At 44.3% G+C, this 23,489-nt stretch overlaps 1 protein-coding gene across 5 annotated transcripts in view; it reads right to left on the bottom strand.

The window, feature by feature from the left end:
- PPP1R36 (protein phosphatase 1 regulatory subunit 36) overlaps nt 1–23,489 on the bottom strand; it is a 44,454-nt gene that overhangs the window by 11,730 nt on the left and 9,235 nt on the right. For 3 of the 5 annotated variants that reach the window (XM_040332194.1, XM_040332196.1, XM_040332197.1), the window contains 5 exons: nt 19,802–19,920; nt 17,010–17,076; nt 9,168–9,263; nt 8,338–8,475; nt 2,556–2,598 (listed from right to left, as the gene is read on the bottom strand). In XM_040332194.1, the coding sequence (XP_040188128.1) occupies nt 2,556–2,598; nt 8,338–8,475; nt 9,168–9,263; nt 17,010–17,076; nt 19,802–19,920 (463 nt within the window). Of the gene's footprint in view, nt 1–2,555; nt 2,599–8,337; nt 8,476–9,167; nt 9,264–17,009; nt 17,077–17,293; nt 17,345–19,801; nt 19,921–23,489 lie in introns of those variants that run through there. The other 2 variants (XM_040332198.1, XM_040332195.1) reach the window with 2 other exon arrangements.

Raw genomic sequence — 23,489 nt, forward strand, 5'->3', positions numbered from 1 at the left:
CAGTTAAAGTGATTGTAAACTCTGTTACACCACCTGTACTTACTGGTAAGCCTATAATAGGGCACAGTTGCACAGTTTAGAAGATATTCACTATATGCGCTGCTGCTGATGTCATTGGCGCATTAGCACTGAAGAAACGGCCCGCTCGGGCTGTTTCTTCAGTACCTGTGCTCTGACTGGCGGCACCTGCACGCATTCGCGGGGGTGACGTCATCACGGCTCCGGCCAATCACAGTGCCGGAGCCCATGAACCCGGAAGTAATTCCGGTGAAAGATGTCGGCCGTGGGAGCAGGACATTGTTCTAAGGCAGGGGTGTCCAAACTTTTTTCAAAGAGGGCCAGATTTGATGAAGTGAACATGCGTGAGGGCCAAACATTTTGCCTGACATTCTTTGAACCATTAAAATTCAGTCTAAGTGTGTTCCTCCGAGCACTAATACACTGCCCAACAAGAATTCTCTTGCCTTTGTGGCTGTGTGTGGTGAAGAGATTAGCTTGGGCGTATTATTTGGATATACCGTATTTATTGTCGTATAACACACGCCTTCGCTTTAAGAGCGAAGTTTCAGGAAAAAAATTATAATTTAATAAAGAACTGTGAAGCAAAATAAGGGTCAGTGCTCATCTGCAGCCTCACAAGTGCCCATCTGCAGACCCACCATTGCCATGAATGTAGCCTCACTAGCCAGGAATGCACTCCCAATTGCCAGGAATGCACTCACCATTGGCAGGAATGCACTCACCATTGCCAGAAATGCAGCACCATTGCCAGAAATGCAGCACCATTGCCAGGAATGCAGCACCATATTTGCCGGGAATGCACTCACGAGCGCCAAAAATTAATTACAGGAGAATCTCCTGTTTACACAGCGGCCTCTTTAATAGAAAGTCCCGCCTCTTTTGATGGACAGAACAGTCATCCAATGGCAGCGCGGGACTTCCTATTACAGGGGCCGCCCGTAAACAGGAAATACTCCTGTGTGTGTACGGCGGCGGCGCTCATCCTGCCTCCTCCCTGTCCCGTTCCAAGGCATATACATCTTTTGTGGCCCCTGGCGCTGGGAGATCGTTGGGGGCCACAAAAGATATATATGTCTAAATAACGTTCAAAACTGGCCCGCGGTCCGGACTTTGGACATGCCTGTTCTAAGGTAAGTATTTCTTAATGAGCTAGTATGCGATGCATATTAGCTCATTATGCCTTTGTCTTGCAGGTTGTTTTTTTTTTTTTCAAAGGTTTACAACCTCTTTAAGCTTTGAAAACGTAAGCTAGAACTTAAAGTGGTTCTAAAGGCTGAAGGTTTTTTACCTTCACGCAAAGAGCCTTCTGTGTGCAGCGCCCCCTCCCCTCCAATCCTTACCTGAGCCCCTCTGATCCAGCGATGTTAACAATAGCCTCAGTTGTATGGGGACTCTCCCTCATTGTCTGAGACAGCAGCAGGAACCCATTGGCTCCCACTGCTGTCAATCACAATCAGTGAGCCAATGAGAAGAGAGCAGGGGCGGGGCCAAGCCGCCACTCTATGTGTTTTATGGACGCATAGACCGAGCATGCAGTGGTGCCCCCAGGGCAAGCTGCTTTCCCTGGGGGCACTGTTTGAGGGGGAGGAGCCCGGAGCACCGGCGAGGGACCCGAAAATAAGAGGTTTGGAGCTGCTCTGTGGAAATCTACTGCAGAGAGCAGGAACGTAAAACATGGTTGTTACTAAAAAAAAAAAAAAAAAATTACATTTATAGCTAGATTCAGAGACGTTTACGCCGTCGTAACTCTGAATCTACGCCGTCGTAAATTTAAGCGTATTCTGGAAACCAGATACTCTTAAATTAGGCTAAGATACGAGCGGCGTAAGTCTCCTACGCCGTCGTATCTTAGGGTGCATATTTACTCTGGCCGCTAGGTGGCGCTTCCGTTGAGTTCGGTGTAGAATATGCAAATTAGCTAGATACGCCGATTCAGAAACGTATGTGCGCCCGGCACATTTTTTTACGTCGTTTACGTAAGGCTTTTTCCGGCGTAAAGTTAGTCGAACAAATAGCTGGCCTAGCCAATGTTAAGTATGGACGTCGTTCCCGTGTCGAAATTTGAAAATGTTACGTTGTTTGCGTAAGTCGTCCGTGAATAGGGATGGACGTAATTTACGTTCACGTCGAAACCAATACGTCCTTGCGGCGTACTTTGGAGCAATGCACACTGGGATATGTCCACGAACGGCGCATGCGTTAAAAACGTCAATCACGTCGGGTCACTAGTCATTAACATTAAACACGCCCCCCTGTTCATCATTTGAATTAGGCGCGCTTACGCCGGCCCATTTACGCTACGCCGCCATAACTTAGGAGGCAAGTGCTTTGTGAATACAGCACTTGCCTCTCTGACTTACAGCGGCGTAGCGTATATGCGATACGCTACGCCGCCTCAAAATTAAGCCAGTCTATCTGAATCTGGCTATTAGTATCACTTTAATTGGTTGCCATGTACAGCTGCTCCGTGCAAGGGTAGATATTTCCAAATTCCTTGAATTGGATTTAAAAATATTCCAATCATGTTCTGTTACCTCATAAAATATCCACTCCTGCTTGCTGAATGATGCTCTGCTACTGTAATAAAATTTAAAAATATGATGAGATTTCTTATTTTTTTTTTATTTCAAACAGACATAAGTAAAAAAATAAAACTAATAATAAACTACTAATAATAAAAATAACCAATATATTTGTATTCTATTAAATTATTTTCTTACAGTACCAAGTTATTAAATTGGAATATATAGTACAAATACAGTAAAAACATATACAGTACTTTATCAATTCAAAGTTGGTTTTGGATGGCCAGTAAAGATAAATTTTATGAATTTTTGTTTTAATAATGCTGACAAAGATATGGGCCTATGTTGTACAGAAATAGATATGACACGATCTCTACAATATAGCACAAAAGAAATGTATTGCATAGAAAACTGACAAGTTATCAGATTGCTGAAGACAAATGAAATGACAGATCTAATCGAAGCTTGTTTGTAGGAATAAGAACAAAATAATATAGCAAAACCAATATAATAAAGTATGATTGCTTGAGAAACCATAAAAGTGCATGCCATCTCAAATATAGGGATATTTGGATCTCAGTAGTACCCTTAGAAAAGTAATTTCGAACGACATTCACTGTACTGAGAATTTTCGTACACATGTTAGCACAAACGTTCGTTCAAAAATCTACTAGTGTATGGCTAGCTTTAGGGCATAACAAGTTCTAAGATGGTTTATGGCTTACTAATCAAATTGGTGTCAAATAGGAACAATGAAGTATAAATACTGTAGATGGGTGAGATTGTCCGTAAATTTCAGGAAATCTAATCAGTGGCCTCTTTCCAGGTCTCATGATCAATAGGACCTAAATCAACCTTTCACTAAATCTTTAAATTTAGTCATTAATAAAAAATGATTTAATCATTTCTGGAACTTTATAGTGTACTGGAGTCTAATGTTTTCTTAAAGTGGTTCTAAAGCAGTGGCGGTGCGTCCATAGTGGGCACAGGAGCGCCGCCCCCTCTCTCCTGCGCCCTTCACTCAACAATAAATATATTCATGCATTGCATGAAGTATGGTCCTCTTGGACATTGGCCTGAGGTGGTTCACCTGCAATATCCTTGTTTGGGTGAAGGGTCCGGTAGTAAGTTTGGAGTGTCCTTCCTACCAGCCCCTCCCTTTCCTGATTGCTCTATTTGTCCATCTGTTGCCCCCTTCCTTCCCCATCCCCTCTCCCCTTCATATTTTCACCCTTCCCCTTCCCTCTCCCCCTCCATCGCACCCTGCCTCCATCCCCCTCTGCGGTGCCTCCAATCGCCCCCTGCCTCCAATCGCCCCCTGCCTCCAATCGCCCCCTGCCTCCAACCACCCCCTGCCTCCAACTACCCCCTGCCTTCATCGTCCCCAGGCCCCCTGCCTCCAATCACCGCCTGCCTCCATTGTCCCCTGGCTCCATTTCCCCCCTGCTTCCATCCCCTCTGCGGTGCCACCATCACCCCCTGCCACCAACACCCTCTGCGGTGCCACCATCACCCCCTGCCTCCATCCCCCTCTGCCACCATCACCTGCTGTCACTGTCGGCTGGGCTGTCTGTCACTCCATCCGTCCCTGACTCCCCTGTGAACTCTGAATTGCCTGGATGCAGGGCTCCTCCATTCCGCCACCGCAGGGTGCTGCTCAGCCTCCGAGTCGCGCTCCAGTGCTGTGCTACTCGTGGTTAGTTACAGATTTAAAATTCTGGCACGCGTGCGCCTGGCAGGATGTGCTAATACATCACTCACCGGTGCTACACAGCCTCTGTGAAATACGCCCCCCGCTGGCCGAATACAGGATATGCTCGGCTAGGCAAGCTCCGGAAGTGCGCATGCGCAGTTCCATGCCGGGCCGATCTCGGCTATTTTTTACTGGCACATTTCTGCAACTACGGACATTTACGGGCAAAAAGTGCCCGTTTTTATGGGCTGCCGTAAAAATACAGGTGGTTGGCAACACTGACTTACGTGTGTAATTTGATGTATTTTACATTGCTTAGTCTGCTTACATTTACCCGACCTAGACCATGTTTTTGTGCTCTGTTTATACTATATTACTACAGATTGAAATAAAGCACCCCTGTTTTGTTAACAAAAAAAAGGAATTGGATGTATTAGCTAGGTTTAGGTGACACAATGCCTAATGTGCGGTTTGCATTTTGTATTCCATAATCCAACATTTTGAATATTCTCCCTTGGGAGATGGTTGTATCTCGTTTCCATCAAAGATATCTAAATATTAAAATTTTAAACAAGCAAACAGTGCTGCAGCTATGCAACATAACATAATAAATACGGCACAAGTCTGTGAAATGTTCTGTTAGGGCTTGTCTGCCTAAAGTGCTGAGTAAAAGGTCCAACTGATCTTTAAAAAGTGAACCGACTGGAACTGGTTTTGGAAAAGGTTCTCACTGATGTCGGTACAACTTAAATAAATATCTTTTCAGCAGGGAACAAAGAAAGTAGCAGGCACTTGTCCTGAAATGCTCTGCGTTGGCCGCAGGACAAATATGTAAATAGTTAATAAGCGCTGCTGAGCGATGAGCATCTAACCAAAGCAAACCTGCCATGAGCTTTGCCAAGGCTGAAAAATGGCATGTTGTGACTAAGTCAATGGATTATCTACTGGATGGGACGCGCAAAATGGAACACAGATGGCGGGCAATGCCCAAGGCAAACCTGTCATGAAAGGAATACAAGGACTTTCTGTTGCCAACTTTCTTCTGAAAATGGTAGACACCTGGCTGTCATGCTGGCCCAATGGCTTCATAGGTTTGAGTCACTGAACTGCAGATCAAGAAGGTTGGAGGAAAGTCAGATGTTCATATTTGCACACTTGTTGCAGATCAGTGACTCAAACTATTGAAGAACGCCCTTTGAGAGCCAGGAAACAAGCTTTTTGAAGGAGTGGTCAGCATCGGCAGAAGGACCACGTACATCCCTGTGCTTTTAAGGAGGGGTGGTCTCCCTCCAGGCATACCTGCCCTTAATATATCCATTCGTATATGTGCTCTTACCTTGGAGGCTTTGGAAATTTAGAGTAAGGCCCCTTTCACATGGGCGGACCATTCAGATCCGCGTGACAGTTTTTCCAGGCGGACCTGAACGGTGCCTTGCGAAAGTATTCGGCCCCCTTGAACTTTGCGACCTTTTGCCACATTTCAGGCTTTAAACATAAAGATATAAAACTGTAATTTTTTTGGAAGAATCAACAACAAGTGGGACACAATCATGAAGTGAAACGAAACTTATTGGATATTTCAAACTTTTTTAACAAATAAAAAACTGAAAAATTGGGCGTGCAAAATTATTCAGCCCCTTTACTTTCAGTGCAGCAAACTCTCTCCAGAAGTTCAGTGAGGATCTCTGAATGATCCAATGTTGACCTAAATGACTAATGATGATAAATAGAATCCACCTGTGTGTAATCAAGTCTCTGTATAAATGCACCTGCACTGTGATAGTCTCAGAGGTCTGTTTAAAGCACAGAGAGCATCATGAAGAGCAAGGAACACACCAGGCAGGTCCGAGATACTGTTGTGGAGAAGTTTAAAGCCGGATTTGGATACAAAAAGATTTCCAAAGCTTTAAACATCCCAAGGAGCACTGTGCAAGCGATAATATTGAAATGGAAGGAGTATCAGACTACTGCAAATCTACGAAGACCTGGCCGTCCCTCTAAACTTTTAGCTCATACAAGGAGAAGACTGATCAGAGATGCAGCCAAGAGGCCCATGATCACTCTGGATGAACTGCAGAGATCTACAGCTGAGGTGGGAGACTCTGTCCATAGGACAACAATCAGTCGTATACTGCACAAATCTGGCCTTTATGGAAGAGTGGCAAGAAGAAAGCCATTTCTTAAAGATATCCATAAAAAGTGTTGTTTAAAGTTTGCCACAAGCCACCTGGGAGACACACCAAACATGTGGAAGAAGGTGCTCTGGTCAGATGAAACCAAAATCGAACTTTTTGGCAACAATGCAAAACGTTATGTTTGGTGTAAAAGCAACACAGCTCATCACCCTGAACACACCATCCCCACTGTGAAACATGGTGGTGGCAGCATCATGGTTTGGGCCTGCTTTTCTTCAGCAGGGACAGGGAAGATGGTTACAATTGATGGGAAGATGGATGGAGCCAAATACAGGACCATTCTGGAAGAAAACCTGATGGAGTCTGCAAAAGACCTGAGACTGGGACGGAGATTTGTCTTCCAACAAGACAATGATCCAAAACATAAAGCAAAATCTACAATGGAATGGTTCACAAATAAACATATCCAGGTGTTAGAATGGCCAAGTCAAAGTCCAGACCTGAATCCAATCGAGAATCTGTGGAAAGAACTGAAAACTGCTGTTCACAAACGCTCTCCATCCAACCTCACTGAGCTTGATCGGTTTTGCAAGGAGGAATGGGCAAAAATTTCAGTCTCTCGATGTGCAAAACTGATAGAGACATACCCCAAGCGACTTACAGCTGTAATCGCAGCAAAAGGTGGCGCTACAAAGTATTAACTTAAGGGGGCTGAATGATTTTGCACGCCCAATTTTTCAGTTTTTTATTTGTTAAAAAAGTTTGAAATATCCAATAAATTTCGTTCCACTTCATGATTGTGTCCCACTTATTGTTGATTCTTCAAAAAAAAATTACAGTTTTATATCTTTATGTTTGAAGCCTGAAATGTGGCAAAAGGTCGCAAAGTTCAAAGGGGGCCGAATACTTTCACAAGGCACTGTATCTCTATGGAGCGATGGATGTCAGTGGTGACATGTCCGCTGACATCTAATCCAATCCGCAAAAAATCTGACGGATGCAAACCGTATTTTTCAGATGGTCCGTTTTCATCCAATCCCCATAGAGGAAAATGGAGATCTGACAGTTCGTTTCTGCACAGGGTGCAGAGAAGGACTAGTCATCCGCCGGCTCAGTGTGGATCAACAGAGCGATCTCCGCTGAGCAAACGGATGTCTAAAAACGGATCCACATGTGTGAAAGGGGCCTAAGGACCAAAGTATATACAGGAGGTCCCTTGAGGTGGGCACTGCACCTTACGCATATATTTACAAATGTGTGCAAACAAAGCCCTCTGTTTTTAAAGTAAACAGTCAGACAGGCCAATTTGGTTGTTTTGCAGGCTGGCTGGTAAGTGAGCTGGGAAATCTTTGTTTCTGATGTGCATTGTCCTTCCATGTGCACCTTGCTGGAAAGGCTAGTTATAGGTTGGGGTAATTGCCACTTTTTTTGTGCAGGATTAAACCCCATTCACACCTGAGTGTTTTGTAACTTGAAGCCTGAAGCTACAAAACGCTGGAGTGGAAAAAAACTATTATTCTCTATGCATACTGCTCAGACTGTAAGTAAAGCTTACAAAGTACAAACAAGCATGCTCAGAAGCAATGCTAACCATAGCACAACATTAGCAGAAGTTGCCCAAAGGGTGGCGCTAAAGAGCTGAAAAAACACGTTGTTTCGTGTTTGTTGGCTGACAAAGTTTTGCCGTCTGTATGCAAAAAAAGTTCAAACGCCCTTTGTAGTTGTTTTCTTTAAAAATGAGCTATACCCAAAGTACAAAGGCCTGTCTCCTGTAAGCAGCTGCAGAATGGGACCCTGCAGTGGTCTCTCTATAGAGATTGTCTTGATGAGCCTGGGATGTATTTAGCTGATTTAAACTGAAAGATCAATTTTTAACTATTTTCCAAAATAATAAGTAAATGCAAATAGTGAGCAGCAAAGATAAATATATTGGTGCATAAATGTACATACAACAGTGACTTACCTTCCACAGCCTAGCTGATGCTGATCACTGACTCCCTCTCCAAGAACAAGGATACAATACATGTGTGCAAAGTGCTTTAGGGCAATCTCTGTCCTCATTTTCAGGTCAGCCTCGTCCTTCTCTAGGATAATCATCCTCCTGGAAAGAAGAGTGAACGTGTATTTCATGCAAACTAAGGGCCAGATTCACGTATCTGGGCGTATCTTTGTGCGGGCATAGCGTATCCTATTTACGCTACGCCGCCGCAACTTAGACAGGCAAGTGCAGTATTCACAAAGCACTTGCTCCGTAAGTTGTGGCGGCGTAGTGTAAATGGGCCGGCGTAATTCAAAGTAGGCTGGTAGGGGGCGTGTTGTATGGAAATGAATCGTGACCCCACGTAAATGACGCGTCTAACGAACGGCGCATGCGTGCGCATGCTCAGTATCACATCAAATTTTCTCCCTAAGTTACGCCGGCTCAAATGAATGCCCGTCCCTAATTAATATAATACTTTGCCTACAGACAAAAAAGTGTCCCTAAAAATCAAACAAATATTTTGGCTACTATGCATTACACATAATAGTTAACAAAAATGAGACCACCCTATTATTGTGGGTAGTTTAGCATAGTTATGGTGATGCATCTGTAAAAATTTAGAGTTGCCTATAAAAGAATACATTTTAGGTTGGCTACCCTAATGACTGCATTAGGGGGATAAAGAATGGGGAACTATGATAACACAGAAGTTCAATGTAGGGGTTTGGGGCTACCGCTGATAAATTCTGCACCAACTTTCCCATCAGACCCAAATTGAATTTATTCCATTGTATAAAGAAAACAGAACTTACGGCATCAAAGATTTGGGGTTTTTGTCAGAATGTTTTTCCAAAAAGCAGGACAAGTAGTTCAGCAGGGCCATGAGGAAATCATTCAGAAGGTGGTTTCTAATAAAACAAAGAAAAACATATTCTTAGTATCACGTAGATCAGGGCTTGACAAAATCCGGGCGCCCGGTCGCAATTGCGACAAGAAATTGTGACCTGGCGCCCACCGGTAATTGAGGCCGTGGCTTTGTGGCCTACAAGGCCTCAAAGCCGCTGCCTCAATTACCGGCCGTCGTGGGCCCGCCGTGTGATCGCGCGGCGGAGGAGGTGGGGGCGCACGGAGGCACAGGATCCTGTGTCTCCGTGCGCCCCCACCTCCCCCGCCACGCGATTGTGGTGGGCCCACGACGGCCAGTAATTGAGGCCGCGGCTTTGCGGCTTCTGTGACCTGGCGCCATCTGGTGGTGGCCGTTGGCATTACAAGTAAAACAGCAGTTCTTAAAGTGTTTTTTCAATGTTTTCACTGCCATCTCCTTCCCTCTAATTAGAACCCCCAAACATTATATATTTTTTTTTATTATAACACCCTAGAGAATAAAATTGTGATCGTTGCAAGCCAGGGCTTCCAAATCTTAAACTTTTTGGGGCAAGCCCTACCATTATAAACGAGCTTCAAAATAGGTAACACTTTATTCACCATGCTGTAAAAGGTTTGTATATCCGGAGCAGAGGCATTTTTCCATCGTAGCAAAATCAATTTCCTAGCATAGAATAATAAGACACACACAAGAGTTCGAGAATGAGTCCGGTGTATAAAATAATTAAACACACCAAGCAGTCCGGCCTCAGGAGGTAAATGTAAGGTGCTATCAAAGAAAGAAAATATGCCCTTCCAATATGATGACGAGACAGGGCAGGAACAAAACTACTGCAATAAATGGGTTCACCCTCTAACATATAGCAATGCGACAGCTAGACACACACGCACACTGGGCCAGATTCTCATACATTCGCGCTGCTCCTGGGCAGCGTAATATATGAGATCTACGTTACACCGCCGCAGGTCTACAGGTTTACATCCTGATTCTCAGAACACTTACCTGTAAACTTGCGGCGGTGTAGCGTTAGATTGCTCGGCGCAAGCCTGCCCAATTCAAATGGGGCGGGCACCATTTAAATTAGGCGCGCTCCCGCGCCGAGCGTACTGCGCATGCTCCGTCGGGTAAATTACCCGACGTGCATTGCGCTAAATGACGTCGCCCCAACGTCATTTGCCTAGATGTATACGTAAATGACGTCCAGCGCCATTCACGGACATCTTACGCAAACGACGTAATTTTTATTGAATTCGACGCGGGAACGACGGCCATCGTTAACATTGGTTGCGCCTGCTAATTAGCAGGGGCAACCTTACGCGTCGGGTACGCTACGCAAACGACGTTAATTCGCTGCGTCGACCTCGCGTATGTTCGGGAATCGCCGTACTTACCTCATTTGCATAGACGACGGGGAAAAGCGACGATGCGACACCTAGCGGCGGGAAAAAAAATTACTTTTAAGATCTGACAGCGTAACAGCCTTACGCATGTCAGATCTAATGGGTACCTATGCGCAACTGATTCTGAGAATCAGTCGCATAGATACCCGGGGCCAGATGAGGTGTTACGACGGCGCTAATGGTGTTGCGCCGTCGTAACGCCTTTGAGAATCTGGCCCACTGTGTCACAGACCGATCTATCTGGTATAATACATGTGAGATAACAACAAGGAAACAGATATATTTCTGTCACCAGTTGTTAAATATACAGTAAAACTTTGGATTGCAAGTATAATTTGTTCCGGAAACATGCTTGTAAACCAAAGCACTTGTATATCAAAGCGAATTTCCCCATAAGCAATAATAGAAACTCAGATGATTTGTTCCACAACCATTTATTCATAAGTCTTTCAGTTAATAGTTTAGCAATGTGATAGGTTGTGTAACCAAAAAAAGTCCAATCAAAAATGGAAGCCTCTACAAGGGGATTAGAAGCAAAATCCAGCAGGAGCTACAGAGTATAAAAGAGAAGAGGCGCCTCTAAGGCCGGGTACACACGGACAAACATGTATGGTGAAAGCGGTCCGTCGGACCGTTTTCACCATACATGTCTGCCAGAGGGCTTCTGTACGATGGTTGTACACACCATCGTACAGAAGTCCGCGCGTAAACAATACGCGGGGCGTGTCCGCGGTGTCGCCGCGTCGATGACGCGGTGTCGCCACGACAATGACGCGGTGTCGCCGCGACAATGACGCGGCGACGTGGGCGGCCCGCCTTTAAAATGCTTCCACGCATGCGTCGAAGTCATTCGACGCATGCGAGGGACGGCGGGCGCCTGGACATGTACGGTAGGTCTGTACTGACGACCGTACATGTCCGAGCGGGCTGAATTCCAGCGGGCTGTTTTAAAACAAGTCCAGGAATATTTGTCTGCTGGGAAAAGGGCGGCGGGCAAATGTTTGCTGGAATTCGGCCCGCTCGCGCCCACACACGACCAAACATGTCTGCTGAAACTGGCCTGCGGGCCAGTTTCAGCAGACATGTTTGGTCGTGAGTATGGGGCCTAAGTGTAGCAATATGGATCTCACAGCTGTCAGTCTGTAATCGTGACTGGGAAGACTACCTTGCAGTAGAGTGATCTGAAAGCGAGGCTTGAACCGCTCATGGAGCACAGCGTGGAAGTCTATGTGGACAGATTTACCCTGGGTGCCTGCATACTTAGATGCTCCTGCTTTAATCATCAACCATGTGACATATTGTTACAGTAAGAGGCGCCTCTCTTCTCTTTTATACTCAGTTGTGACATAATGCTACTTGCAGGGCCAGATTAAGAACATCATGGGCCTGGTGCTGAGGATTTTGGTGGGGCCTTTTAGGCTGCATTCACACCTCCGCGACAAGTAACGCCGCGTACGCGGCGTATTTTGCCGCGAATAGTGTAACTTTTTTTTTATAAATCCTTCCTATTGCTTTGTATGGCCGAACACCAATGCCGCCTGAAAAAAAGGGTCCAGGACTTTTTTTCATGCCGCAGGTGTACGGCGTCTATGAGATGTGAACCATCTCATAGACAGCAATGGGAATTCTCCCCTCCAGCGGCACGAGAGGCCGGCGTCGGGCGTTTTGTCGCGGAGGTGTGAATGGGGTGTAATAAATAATAAATAAATGCGTGGGAATGACATGAACGCAGCCCAGCCAAGGCAAGTGACCAAAGGCACAGAACCCAGAAGGAAGACCGGGTGAAGATGGAAGTGTCCAGGCCCCGCCTGATTCATCGCAGCACTGGAGGGCTCAGTCTGAAAATTGAAGTGTACACTAATGTGCTAATATGCTGTGTATACTTGTACATTGTGGCATAACCTACCCCAGGGTCTCTAAAAAGTAGTAATGTCAGGAAAGTTTACTACCGCTTTATTATCACAGGATCCCAGGAGCCTCTCATGGGGCCCCCTACTGACCCGGTGGACGGTGGCCCTTGGGCAGTGCCTAAGTGCACAGTTGCCAACATTTAAAAAATATTTTCAGGGCCACTTTTTTATATAAGTGCTATATTTAGAGTAGCTGAGATCCCCGATGTTCCTCTATACATCATAGTAGTAATCACAAAATTAAATGAGTACTAATAATGGGGCAGAACAAATATGAGAACTGATATTTCCTTTAGTTGAACTAACAAAAGTGTGTCCATTCTAGAGCTGGTAACATTGAGGATATTCAGTATAATTTTAAAGAACTGTTTTTGTGGGTAAGTGACATAGGGGAGGAGTATGGACGGTATATAAGTGGGAAGTATGTGCAGGTGAGGGAGAGGAATGTGGAGGGTCTTACAGTGGGCACTATGTACAGGAGAGGAGTACAAAGGGTACGGAAAAAAGCACTATGTACAGGAGAGGAGTGTGAAGGGTATGACAATGGGCAGTATGTACAGGAAGAGTGAGGGGGTATGATAGAGGGTAGTACATACCAGAGAGAAGTGTGGAGGGTATGATGGGGCAGTATGTACAGGAGAGGAGTGTGGAGGGTATGACAGTGGGCAGTATGTACAGGAGAGGAATGTAGACGTATGATAGTGGGCTCTATGTATAGGAGAGGAGTGTGGAGGGTATGACAGTGAACACTATGTATAGGAGAGGAGTGTGGAGGGTATGAAAGTGGGCACTATGTATAGGAGAGGAGTGTGGAGGGTATGACAGTGAGCAGTATGTACAGGAGAGGAGTGTGGAGGGTGCGACAGTGGGCACTAAGTACAGGAGAGAAGTGTATGACAGCAGGCACTGTGTACAGGAGAGGAGTGTGAAGGGTATGACATTGGGCGCTATGTATAGGAGAGGAGTGTGGAGGGTATGACAGTGGGCACTATGTACAGGAGAGGAGTGTGTAGGGTATGACAGTGGGTACTATGTATAGGAGAGAAGTGTGGAGAGTATGACAGTGGGCACTATGTACAGGAGAGGAGTGTGGAGAGTATGACAGTGAGCACTATGTACAGGAGTGGAAGGATATTTAGGGACTGAGTAGTGGTTAAGCGGGTCATACATGGATTGAAATTACGCCAATTATGCAGAGACCAGCCATAGTCAATCTATGTATGGGCTAGCTGGTTTTACACAAGTCAATCTATTAATCAACTTGAGTACAACCAGCCTGTTTTTTTTTCTTAAAACAATCAGTGCTGCCAGCTAAAGTTAGCAACACTGATCATTGTACGCACTGGCAGAACACAATAACACTGCAGGAGTGATTCCCCCATCCACAGGTCAGCAGGTGAGAGGGTGTGTGGGGACAGGCTGGGGAGAGATACTAGTCAGTAGCTGGGTAGGCACTGGTAGTATCAGAGCCAGATACACACAGGTTACATACGCCACGATCGTTAGAGCGAGAACAATAATTCTAGTACTAGACCTCCTCTGTAACTCTAAACATGTAACCTAAAAAAATTGAAAGCATCGCTTAGGATACCAAAAAAAAATTGTGCTAACTTAACTAACTAACTGTTTTTTTAATGAATGAAACATTTTTTTCCAAAAAAACATGTTTGAAAAATTGCTGCGCAAATACCGTGCTAGAGCTGCACAATTAATCGTTAAAAAAATCGTGATCTCGATTCAACCCCCCTGACGATCTTCAATGCAGAGTTTGCTGATTCTTTCATATAACAAGTGGAGAGACTTTCAGCTGTCAAAAGAAAATATCTGGGCAGTCTGCCAAGTTTTTAACAGGAAACATTGTAACTGACACTTCCTTCTTAGATCAAAGGGATAAACTTCTGTGTGTAAAGAACACATCTGGGCAGTCTGCGAAGTTTGTAAACAAAATGAAACATTGTAACTAACAAACATTGTAACTAAATTTAACCACTTAAAGTCCAACACTTGTTTCTTAAATTAAAAAGCAATATTATTTGCTAGAAAATTACTTGGAACCGCCAAACATTATATATATTTTAGCAGAAACTCTAGGGAATACAATGGCTATTGCTGCAATATTTTATGTCACACTGCATTTTCCCACTTCAATGAATAATAAAAACCATAAAAACAAAACAGTGAAGTTAGCCCATTTTTTTTTTTGGTTTTAATGTGAAAGATGATGTTACGCCGCAACAATCGTGAGAGAATCGTCATCTATCTTTTAAGCAAAAAAATTGCAATGCTCATTTTAGCCAGAATCGTGCAGCTCTACACCGTGCAACATAAAAAGTGCAAAGACCACCATAGAGTAATTTTCTAGCAAAAAACAAATGATGATTTTTACATGTAGTAGAGAAGTGTCAGAATTGGCCTGGGTGGCGAGGGGTTAATTACCATGAGTAATATACAAATAATTATTATAAGCACTGTGATCCTATCAGTCTGCTGCAGTGTGTCAGCTTGTATTTATATTGGCCGCTCTGAATGTAGCTTCTGACAGGCTGTGCAAGCAGGTCCGTATCTCCGGAACCATAAATGATAGCCGTCCCATATTTTAACCAGTTGTGGGGTAGCTCTTCCCATGCCTACCCCCAAATGTGGGGTTTCTGTGACCTCTGGTCATCGAGCTACAACCCACCAAATTCGATCTTAAAAAAAAAAAAAAAATCTTAAAAAAAAAAAAAATTTTTTTTTTTTTTTTTTTTTGGGCAAATGGGCCTATCTTGAGAAAGGGGCCTGGAGCTGCAGCTCCATCAGCCCCATTGTTAATCCGGCCCTGGCTACTTGTATATCAAGACATCGCTTGTTTATCAAGTCAAAATGTATTAAAAAATATTTGCTTGTCTTGCAAAACGCTCTCAAACTAAGTTACTCTCAAACCAAGGTTTTACTGTATACAAATGTACACGCAGAAGTTATGGGCAATAGTATACTATTACCATAGGAACACTTTCCTATTAACCCCTGTTTCTGGTCTGGAATAGCAACATTTCTTCAATGGAGACATGTGGTATAAGGTGACCACATTTCCAAACTACCATTCAGGGACACCCCTCCTTCCCAAAAATCAGCTTGTGCTGTAACGAATCACAGCACAGTGATTGGACACAAGAGGCAGGATTTATGATTTCTCCAATCACAAGCAGGGGGCGGGGATTGTGTTCCTCCAGGCATTCCTGGGCAGGGCAAGTACTGTCAGTGAGTAAAGCAGTGATGTGGCGGCCTTTTTTGGGGGCATCAGATTGGCCTGGGGGGGTAGCTGTGTCAGTTTCATTCCGGGACAGTGTATTGTCCTGGAATGAAGGTGCCCGGGACATACCTGCAAAATGCGGGACTGGCCCGGGCAATCCGGGACACGTGGTCACCCTAATGTGGTATCAGCATCTCTTTCTCTCTCTCCACTTCCTCATTCTGGGGTTTCCAAGCCAGACTCCAAGAGACAGAAAGTGCTGATACTAGGGTGACCACATTTCCAAACTACCATTCAGGGACACCCTCCCTTCCCAAAAAACAACTTGTGCTGTAACAAATCACAGCACAGTGATTGGACACAAGAGGCGGGATTTATGATTTCTCCAATCACAAGCAGGGGGCGGGGATTGTGCTCCTCCAGGCATTCCTGGGCAGGGCAAGTACTGTCAGTGAGTAAAGCAGTGATGTGGCGGCCTTTTTTGGGGGCATCAGATTGGCCTGGGGGGGTAGCTGTGTCAGTTTCATTCCGGGACACTGTATTGTCCTGGAATGAAGGTGCCCGGGACAGACCTGCAAAATGCGGGACTGGCCCGGGCAATCCGGGACACGTGGTCACCCTAATGTGGTATCAGCATCTCTTTCTCTCTCTCCAATTCCTCATTCTGGGGTTTCCAAGCCAGACTCCCAGAGACAGAAAGTGCTGATACATAAATACACTTAACTCTGTAATAGCTAGGTTATTCACAAATACAAATAGTAGAGGACAGCAGAACCCTACACAAGCTAAAATATTGGACAAAAATGGGCTGATCCCTCACTAAGAACTTTTAGTATTGAGAGACCTGGCCATCGCTTGACTTGCTGTAAACAGGGGTTAACCCCAGTCTTCAATGAACCAGTACATATAGCATATGTGGGGTGTAAGAATCTGAAAAGCCTCAAGACAAAAAGTGAACACCGAAAACAGCTGTACATTTTTTAAACAGAGATTTCTAAACATGCTGGAAATCTCTGCATATAATGATTGCGTATTATGCCTGGCTACTTCGGTCCAGTTTCCCTACAGGGATGGAAATTAACATTTCATCACAACAACACCACATCTGTTCATACATAAGTCAGGGAGAGAATGCAGCAACCAAAATGAGTATAATCAAATTTCTTACACCACCATAAAGGGTAAGTCCAGGCCCAATCGGGATGAACGACCTACTGTGGGCTTACCTTGCTCCCAAAGAGAATGAAGCTATGCAATTTCTTTCTTGCTCCTCCAGCATGTTCAGAGCCACTCCTGGAATGAGAGGAAAGGATTTGCACAACTGTAAATCATTTAATACATATATATCAGCAAGCAAATGAAGGGTGAGAGGGTGATTTAGGGGGGGGGTGGTAGTTGGGGAAGGAGGCAAAAGGAAAGAAAGTAGAAATTGCTGTGGGGATTAGCATTTACGAAGCACGAGCGCACTTTAAAGTTGAACTGCAGAAATTATCTTTTTTTTTAAGCTTACATTGGTCGAGGCTTGTAACATATAATTCTTCATATCTCACAACCGGAGGACCTATTGGGGATGCAGAAATTCACAATGATCTCTTCGGTCTTGACTGAATGACTTGCCTTCTGTATACTGAACACTGGGGGTACTCCATTGGTACACCTGCCAGTAAGGATGAGCTCCGGCGTGTTCGCATAGAACACGTGCAGAGCCGCCAGGAAGTGAGCACGATGCTGTGCTAATCACAGCCAGGGAGACATTGTCCCGATGCTTGGCTGCAGGGATCATGCAATTATGCTCCCATGCTCGTCTCCAGGACTTCTCCAGAGCCTCTCCAAACCTATGGAACTCCTTACCCCAATCTATCCGCCTATCTCCTTCTCTACTAGCTTTTAGAGGATCCCTGAAAACCCTCCTCTTCAGAGAAGCCTATCCTACCCACACCTAACAACTGTATTTGCATTTGAGTCCATCTGATCATCCCCCACAGCTACTACCCTTTGTTCCACTTGACCCTCCCTTCTAGATTGTAAGCTCTAACGAGCAGGGCCCTCTGATCCCTCCTGTATTGAATTGTATTGTGACTGTACTGTCTTCCCTGATGTAAAGCGCTGCGCAAACTGTTGGCGCTATATAAATCCTGTATAATAATAATAATAATAATAATTAGCGCAGCACCGGTCTCACTTCCTGGCGGGCTCTGCATGTGTTCTATGCGAACACGCCGGAGCTCGTCCTTACCTGCCAGTAACAGAACGCCTTGTATTTTTTTTATTGAAGACAATGCATTCTCTGATTGGCTGAGATGGCGATCTTTACACCATCCACCCCTCCTCTCTTTCTTGTCCAATCAAATTTGCTTGAAATTATTATAAAAAATACAAGATGTTCTCTGTATGGGGCAGATGCCATGCAAGCAACCCTCTGTGTTAAAGGGTAAAGGTACATGTTTTTCCCTAAATAGCTTACTTTACCTTAGTGCAGTCCTCCTTCACTTACCTCATCCTTCGATTTTGCTTTTAAATGTCCTTATTTCTTCTAAAAAATCCTCACTTCCTGTTCTTCTGTCTGTAACTACACACAGTAATGCAAGGCTTTCTCCCTGGTGTGGAGAAAGCCTCTTGAGGGGGGAGGGGGTGAGCAGGCAAGTCAGGACGCTCTCTACTTTGCAGATAGAGAAAGGAGCTGTGTGTTAGTGGGCATCCTGACACTCCTGCTTGCCCCCTCTCCCCTCAAGAGGCTTTCTCCACACCAGGGAGAAAGCCTTGTATTACTGTGTGTAGTTACAGACAGAAGAACAGGAAGTGAGGATTTCTCAGAAGAAATAAGGACATTTAAAAGCAAAATCCAAGGATGAGGTAAGTGAAGGAGGACTGCACTAAGGTAAAGGAAGCTATTTAGGGAAAAACATTTTTTCCTTTACAACCCCTTTAAGTATACAGAAAACTGGTCATTTCAGCAGCACCTGGGAAGAGACCATCACTGACTGCATGTATCAAAGGATACAGTGATGTTTTGCATTCACAGCAGCCCTCTGGATGTAAGAGCTATGTAGGATAAGATGTAACCAAGCTAAATTAATGTAAGATAAAAAAAAAAGAATTCCTGGAGCTCAGCATTAAAGTAGGCATTTGTCAATGTGTGCTTCAGAAAAAAAAATGTGTTTATGTCCAGTTTGTTATTCTTGTACATGAAGAGAATTATATATATATATATATATATATATATATATATATATATATATATATATACAATACCTATGTAAAAACAAAAAAATGCAGGCTGATATAGATAGCCATTTCAAATCAAAGCAGTTTCAGTGCTCAACAGTTTCCGATTACTTTTAGTAAAGACAAGGCAAGTATAGATTTTAGCGACTGCAAACCGACCCTAAACAGCCGCTGCTGTGTCTCTAGGACCGGTGCGCTAGCAGGACGGTAAAAAAAGTTATTTTTGCTCCCACCCATTGAAATCAATGGCCGCTTTTCGGTAGTTTTTAACCCTTTATCGGCCACTAGCGGGGGGTAAAACCGCCCCGATATCGCCCGAATAGTGCCGCAAAATTGGCGGTAAAGTGCCGCTAAAAATAGCGGCGCTTTACCACCGACACACCTCCCACCCCAGTGTAAAAGGGGCCTTAGAAGGTTTACGTGAAGAGCTCCGGTTAAGGCTTAAAGGTGAAGGAAATGATCAGATAAGTGTTATGGTCAGGTCAAGGGTTCATTTAAGGGTTAGGTTATATTTTAGGTCAGCCATTCTCAATCAGGGTTCCGTGAAACCCTAGGGTTCCTCCAGAGAATGCTAGGGGGTTACTTGAGCTTTGGATGATTGACCACTTAGGAACCCCCATAGAAACCCTAGGGTGAAAAAGGTTGCTATTGAACAATAACCAGTAGGCCAGACATCATGGTTTTCTACTAGCCCGCAACATTAAATGCAGCAAGTTTATTAAAACATTATAAGCGTCAATATATTACACAACATCACTTATTATATAACTAAGTGAAATCACTAAGAACTTACCCTTGGCGTCATCCAATGTCACACATCTGTTGTCTGGAATCCTTCCAAGCCGGGGGGACTTGGTGACTTTATCAAGTTCTGTGCATTCCGGAATCCTCTGTAATGATGTATTTGATGCTCTTAAATAGAGAGTGCAAATGAGGTTACTTGAGATCTCAAAGTGAAGCCAACAATACCATATCACATGTGGTAAACAAGCTCCACCAACAACTTTTATCATTTTTACCTGGTTGTTGGCACATTGAATCACATGCTGGCTTCCTATATCTCTTGAGTACTACCTAGTGAGCTATACTAAATAGAAGTGCAAGTTGTAATCAATTGCCACCATCGGTATAGAGCAGGGAGCGCCAATCTTTCTAAACATAGGATCAGTTTATTGTCCATCAGAATTTAGGGGGTCCGACTTTCGCCACTGGCTAGTTGGGGTAGAAAATGATCCGGGGTGAGAGTAAACAACACCCCATTATTTTTTATTAGTGGTAGGAATAGTGCCTCATCATTGAAGTCAGTGGGAGGAATAGAGCCTCATATCAGCGGGAGGAATACTGCGCCAAGTGCCGGATAAAGGCAAGCAAAGGGCCGCATCTTGTTATAGAGCCATGAAGATTCCCTATGATGCAAAAAAAGCTGCAAAAGATGGTCACTGTAACGGAATGACCCGGGACAAACAGAGACTTTGTAAGGATGAGGGGTACTCCTGTATCGGCGTCACTAAGGAGTCTTATGTCTAGGGTCACCTTATGTCCGATAGGGCCATAGGGTTACTGAGAAATTATATCCTAAATTACAGGACAGGGGACATCACTGATAGTTCATATTGCAGGATCTTAAGATATTGCAAGTTGTTGGTTAATTGTGACCCAACCAGTCAATAGTGACTCATTTCTATGATTAGCCCTGGCTAGTGAGTTGCTAATTGAGTCAGGCTCCTGGAAGACCTTTCATTGTGTGATAACACTACTTTAAGCCTATTGATGCTCAGAGGTGTGAATACCTTTCTGTCAAGCTGTATGCGGAGACAGAACGTCTGTCTAGGGATGTGGATTGAGAAGAGATCATTGTGTTTTGTTTGAGTTCTGTTAATGAAGGAATGTGCAATGATTAGATCATGATAATTATAGGCCGGCGCCGACATGTCTAGAATGTTTAGCAATTAGCCCTCTGAAAGTGTATTGAAGCCCTCCCAGGGTGTGGGTGGAGAGTTTGATTGTTCCTGTGCCTTGAAAACTGTATAAAATCTGAGAGTGAACCATTAAAGTTGTCTTACATTTGAAACCAGAGAACACGGAGCAAGTCTCGTTATTCTGGGAAATGGGATGCCTGCTGATTTGTCTGTGTGTCAGGTGAGCTGTCGTAGTTGATGGAAGGTCGTAAATGGTGGTGACCGTTAGGCCCCGTACACACGACCAAACATGTATGCTGAAACTGGTCCGCGGGCCAGTTTCAGCATACATGTTCGGTCGTGTGTAGGCGCGAGCGGGCCGAATTCCAGCAAACATTTGCCCGCCGGGCCTTTTCCCAGCGGGCAAATATTCCTGGACGTGTTTTAAAACCGTCCGCTGGAATCCTGCCCGCTCGGACATGTACGGTCGTCAGTACAGACCTACCGTACATGTCCGAGCGCCCGCCGTCCCTCGCATGCGTCGAATGACTTCGACGCATGCGTGGAAGCCTTTAAATGGCAGGCCCGCCCACGTCTCCGCGTCATCGTCGCGGCGACGACGCGGACACGCCCCCGCGTATTGTTTACGCGCGGACTTCTGTACGATGGTTAGTACAACCATCGTACAGAAGCCCTCTGGCAGGCATGTACGGTGAAAACGGTCCGACGGACCGGTTTCATCGTACATGTTTGCTCGTGTGTACCGGGCCTTACAGTCACTTTTGCAAAGATCTTGATTGCGGAAAAGAAGACACAAACTACTACAAAAACTATAAAATGTGGGCCATTCAACCCAGAGTGCTCCCCAGAGATAAATAAACTATTTAGGGTGTATTTAATACAAATTTGCATAGCTATTCATCCTGTGACACTGCACGTACATTTGTTCTATGCGAATAGGTGCAAAAATCAAATGTTATTAGGCTGTTTTGTCTCCAGGTCGAATGCTTATAATTCATACAGAATAGAGTGAATTAGGAAAATACCAAATATCTTCACTAGATTGAGCAAGATAATCAAAGGAAATAAATATTTGTTTAGTATCATCAGCTCCATCTGGGGGCCATAGTGCAGTATTTTTACATTTGACCTGGAGAGAAAACAACATAATAGTATTCGATTTTACCCCTCTACCTTGTGGAAAGTGTTAAATATATAAAGTGAAAATATATATTGCCAATGGCAGCAGATTTAGCCAAATCTGAAAGTGTATCTAAAGTCCAAACCTTTTGGCTTTGGAAAGAATAGTTAGGAGTTCGAACTTTTGTCAGGTTTTATGTAGAAGAGTTTTAATATATAGCAGAATCATAGAAACAAAAGGACACATACACTGATACATACACCGACACCGCTCCGTCCACCAGAAGCGAAGAATGTGCTAACTGTGTGTATTAGTCATACCAAGTGCCACTCTGCCAGCTTAATGTTATACAAGTTTCTGCAACTTGCCAGGAGCAAATTAGTTACACATTGGCATGATCAGGCTTATGTAAAAACAGCGGTGTGCCAAGTACATTCACAGACACCAATGAGAAGCAACCTTACATTCTTTAAACAGTTCTATCATGATGAATAGTTAAAGCTGAACTTCCAGTCTTACCTTCAGTCTAGCACAGTTGTACAGGATCCTCTCCTGTTCTGAAATTCTCACTCTGATTTCACTGCACACTGTGAGCTTCTTACAGTGTGCAGTAGAAGCTGGATCATGTCTGTAAGCCTCATTTCATGACTGAAGGACGTCCAGCATCATCTAGTCGTGCCCCCCCCCCCCCCCCCAGCCTGAGTGTCCCTAGCCCACCCCTTTAAATAATCCTTTTATATACTTTTATCCAACACTTCAATCTTTTCACTTGACCATTGTTTTGTCTGATTTAGGAATAAAGCTGTATCTGGATGTGCAATTTTTTGTTTTGGCATCTCAATTTTGATTTTCTTCAATGGCAGGTTAGGGGGCTTCCCTGCTTACAGTGCCTTGCAAAAGTATTCACCCCCTGGATTTTTACCTATTTTGTTACATTACAGCCTTTAGTTCAATGTTTTTTTTTAATCTAAATTATATGTGATGGTTCAGAACACAATAGTCTAAGTTGGCGAAGTAAAATTATAAAAATATATACATAAAACTATTTTTCAGAAATAACAAAAATTATAATTGACGGGCCAGATTCAGAAAGAGATACGACGGCGTATCTCCTGATACGCCGTCGTATCTCTGAGTTCCGATGGTCGTATCTATGCGCCTGATTCATAGAATCAGGTTACGCATAGATATCCCTAAGATCCGACAGGTGTAAGTGTGTTACACCGTCGGATCTTAGGCTGCAATTCCAGGCCGGCCGCTAGGTGGCGCTTCCGTATTTTTACGCGACGAATATGCAAATGAGGAGTTACGCCGATTCAGAAACGAACGTCGTTTGCGTTCGGCTTTTTCCGGAGTATAGTTACCCCTGGGTCTATGAGGCGCAGCCAATGTTAAGTATGGGCGTCGTTCCCGCGACGAAATTTGAATTTTTTACGTCGTTT

This window comes from Rana temporaria, chromosome 13 (assembly GCF_905171775.1).
Source record: "Rana temporaria chromosome 13, aRanTem1.1, whole genome shotgun sequence".
Taxonomy (NCBI): domain Eukaryota; kingdom Metazoa; phylum Chordata; class Amphibia; order Anura; family Ranidae; genus Rana; species Rana temporaria.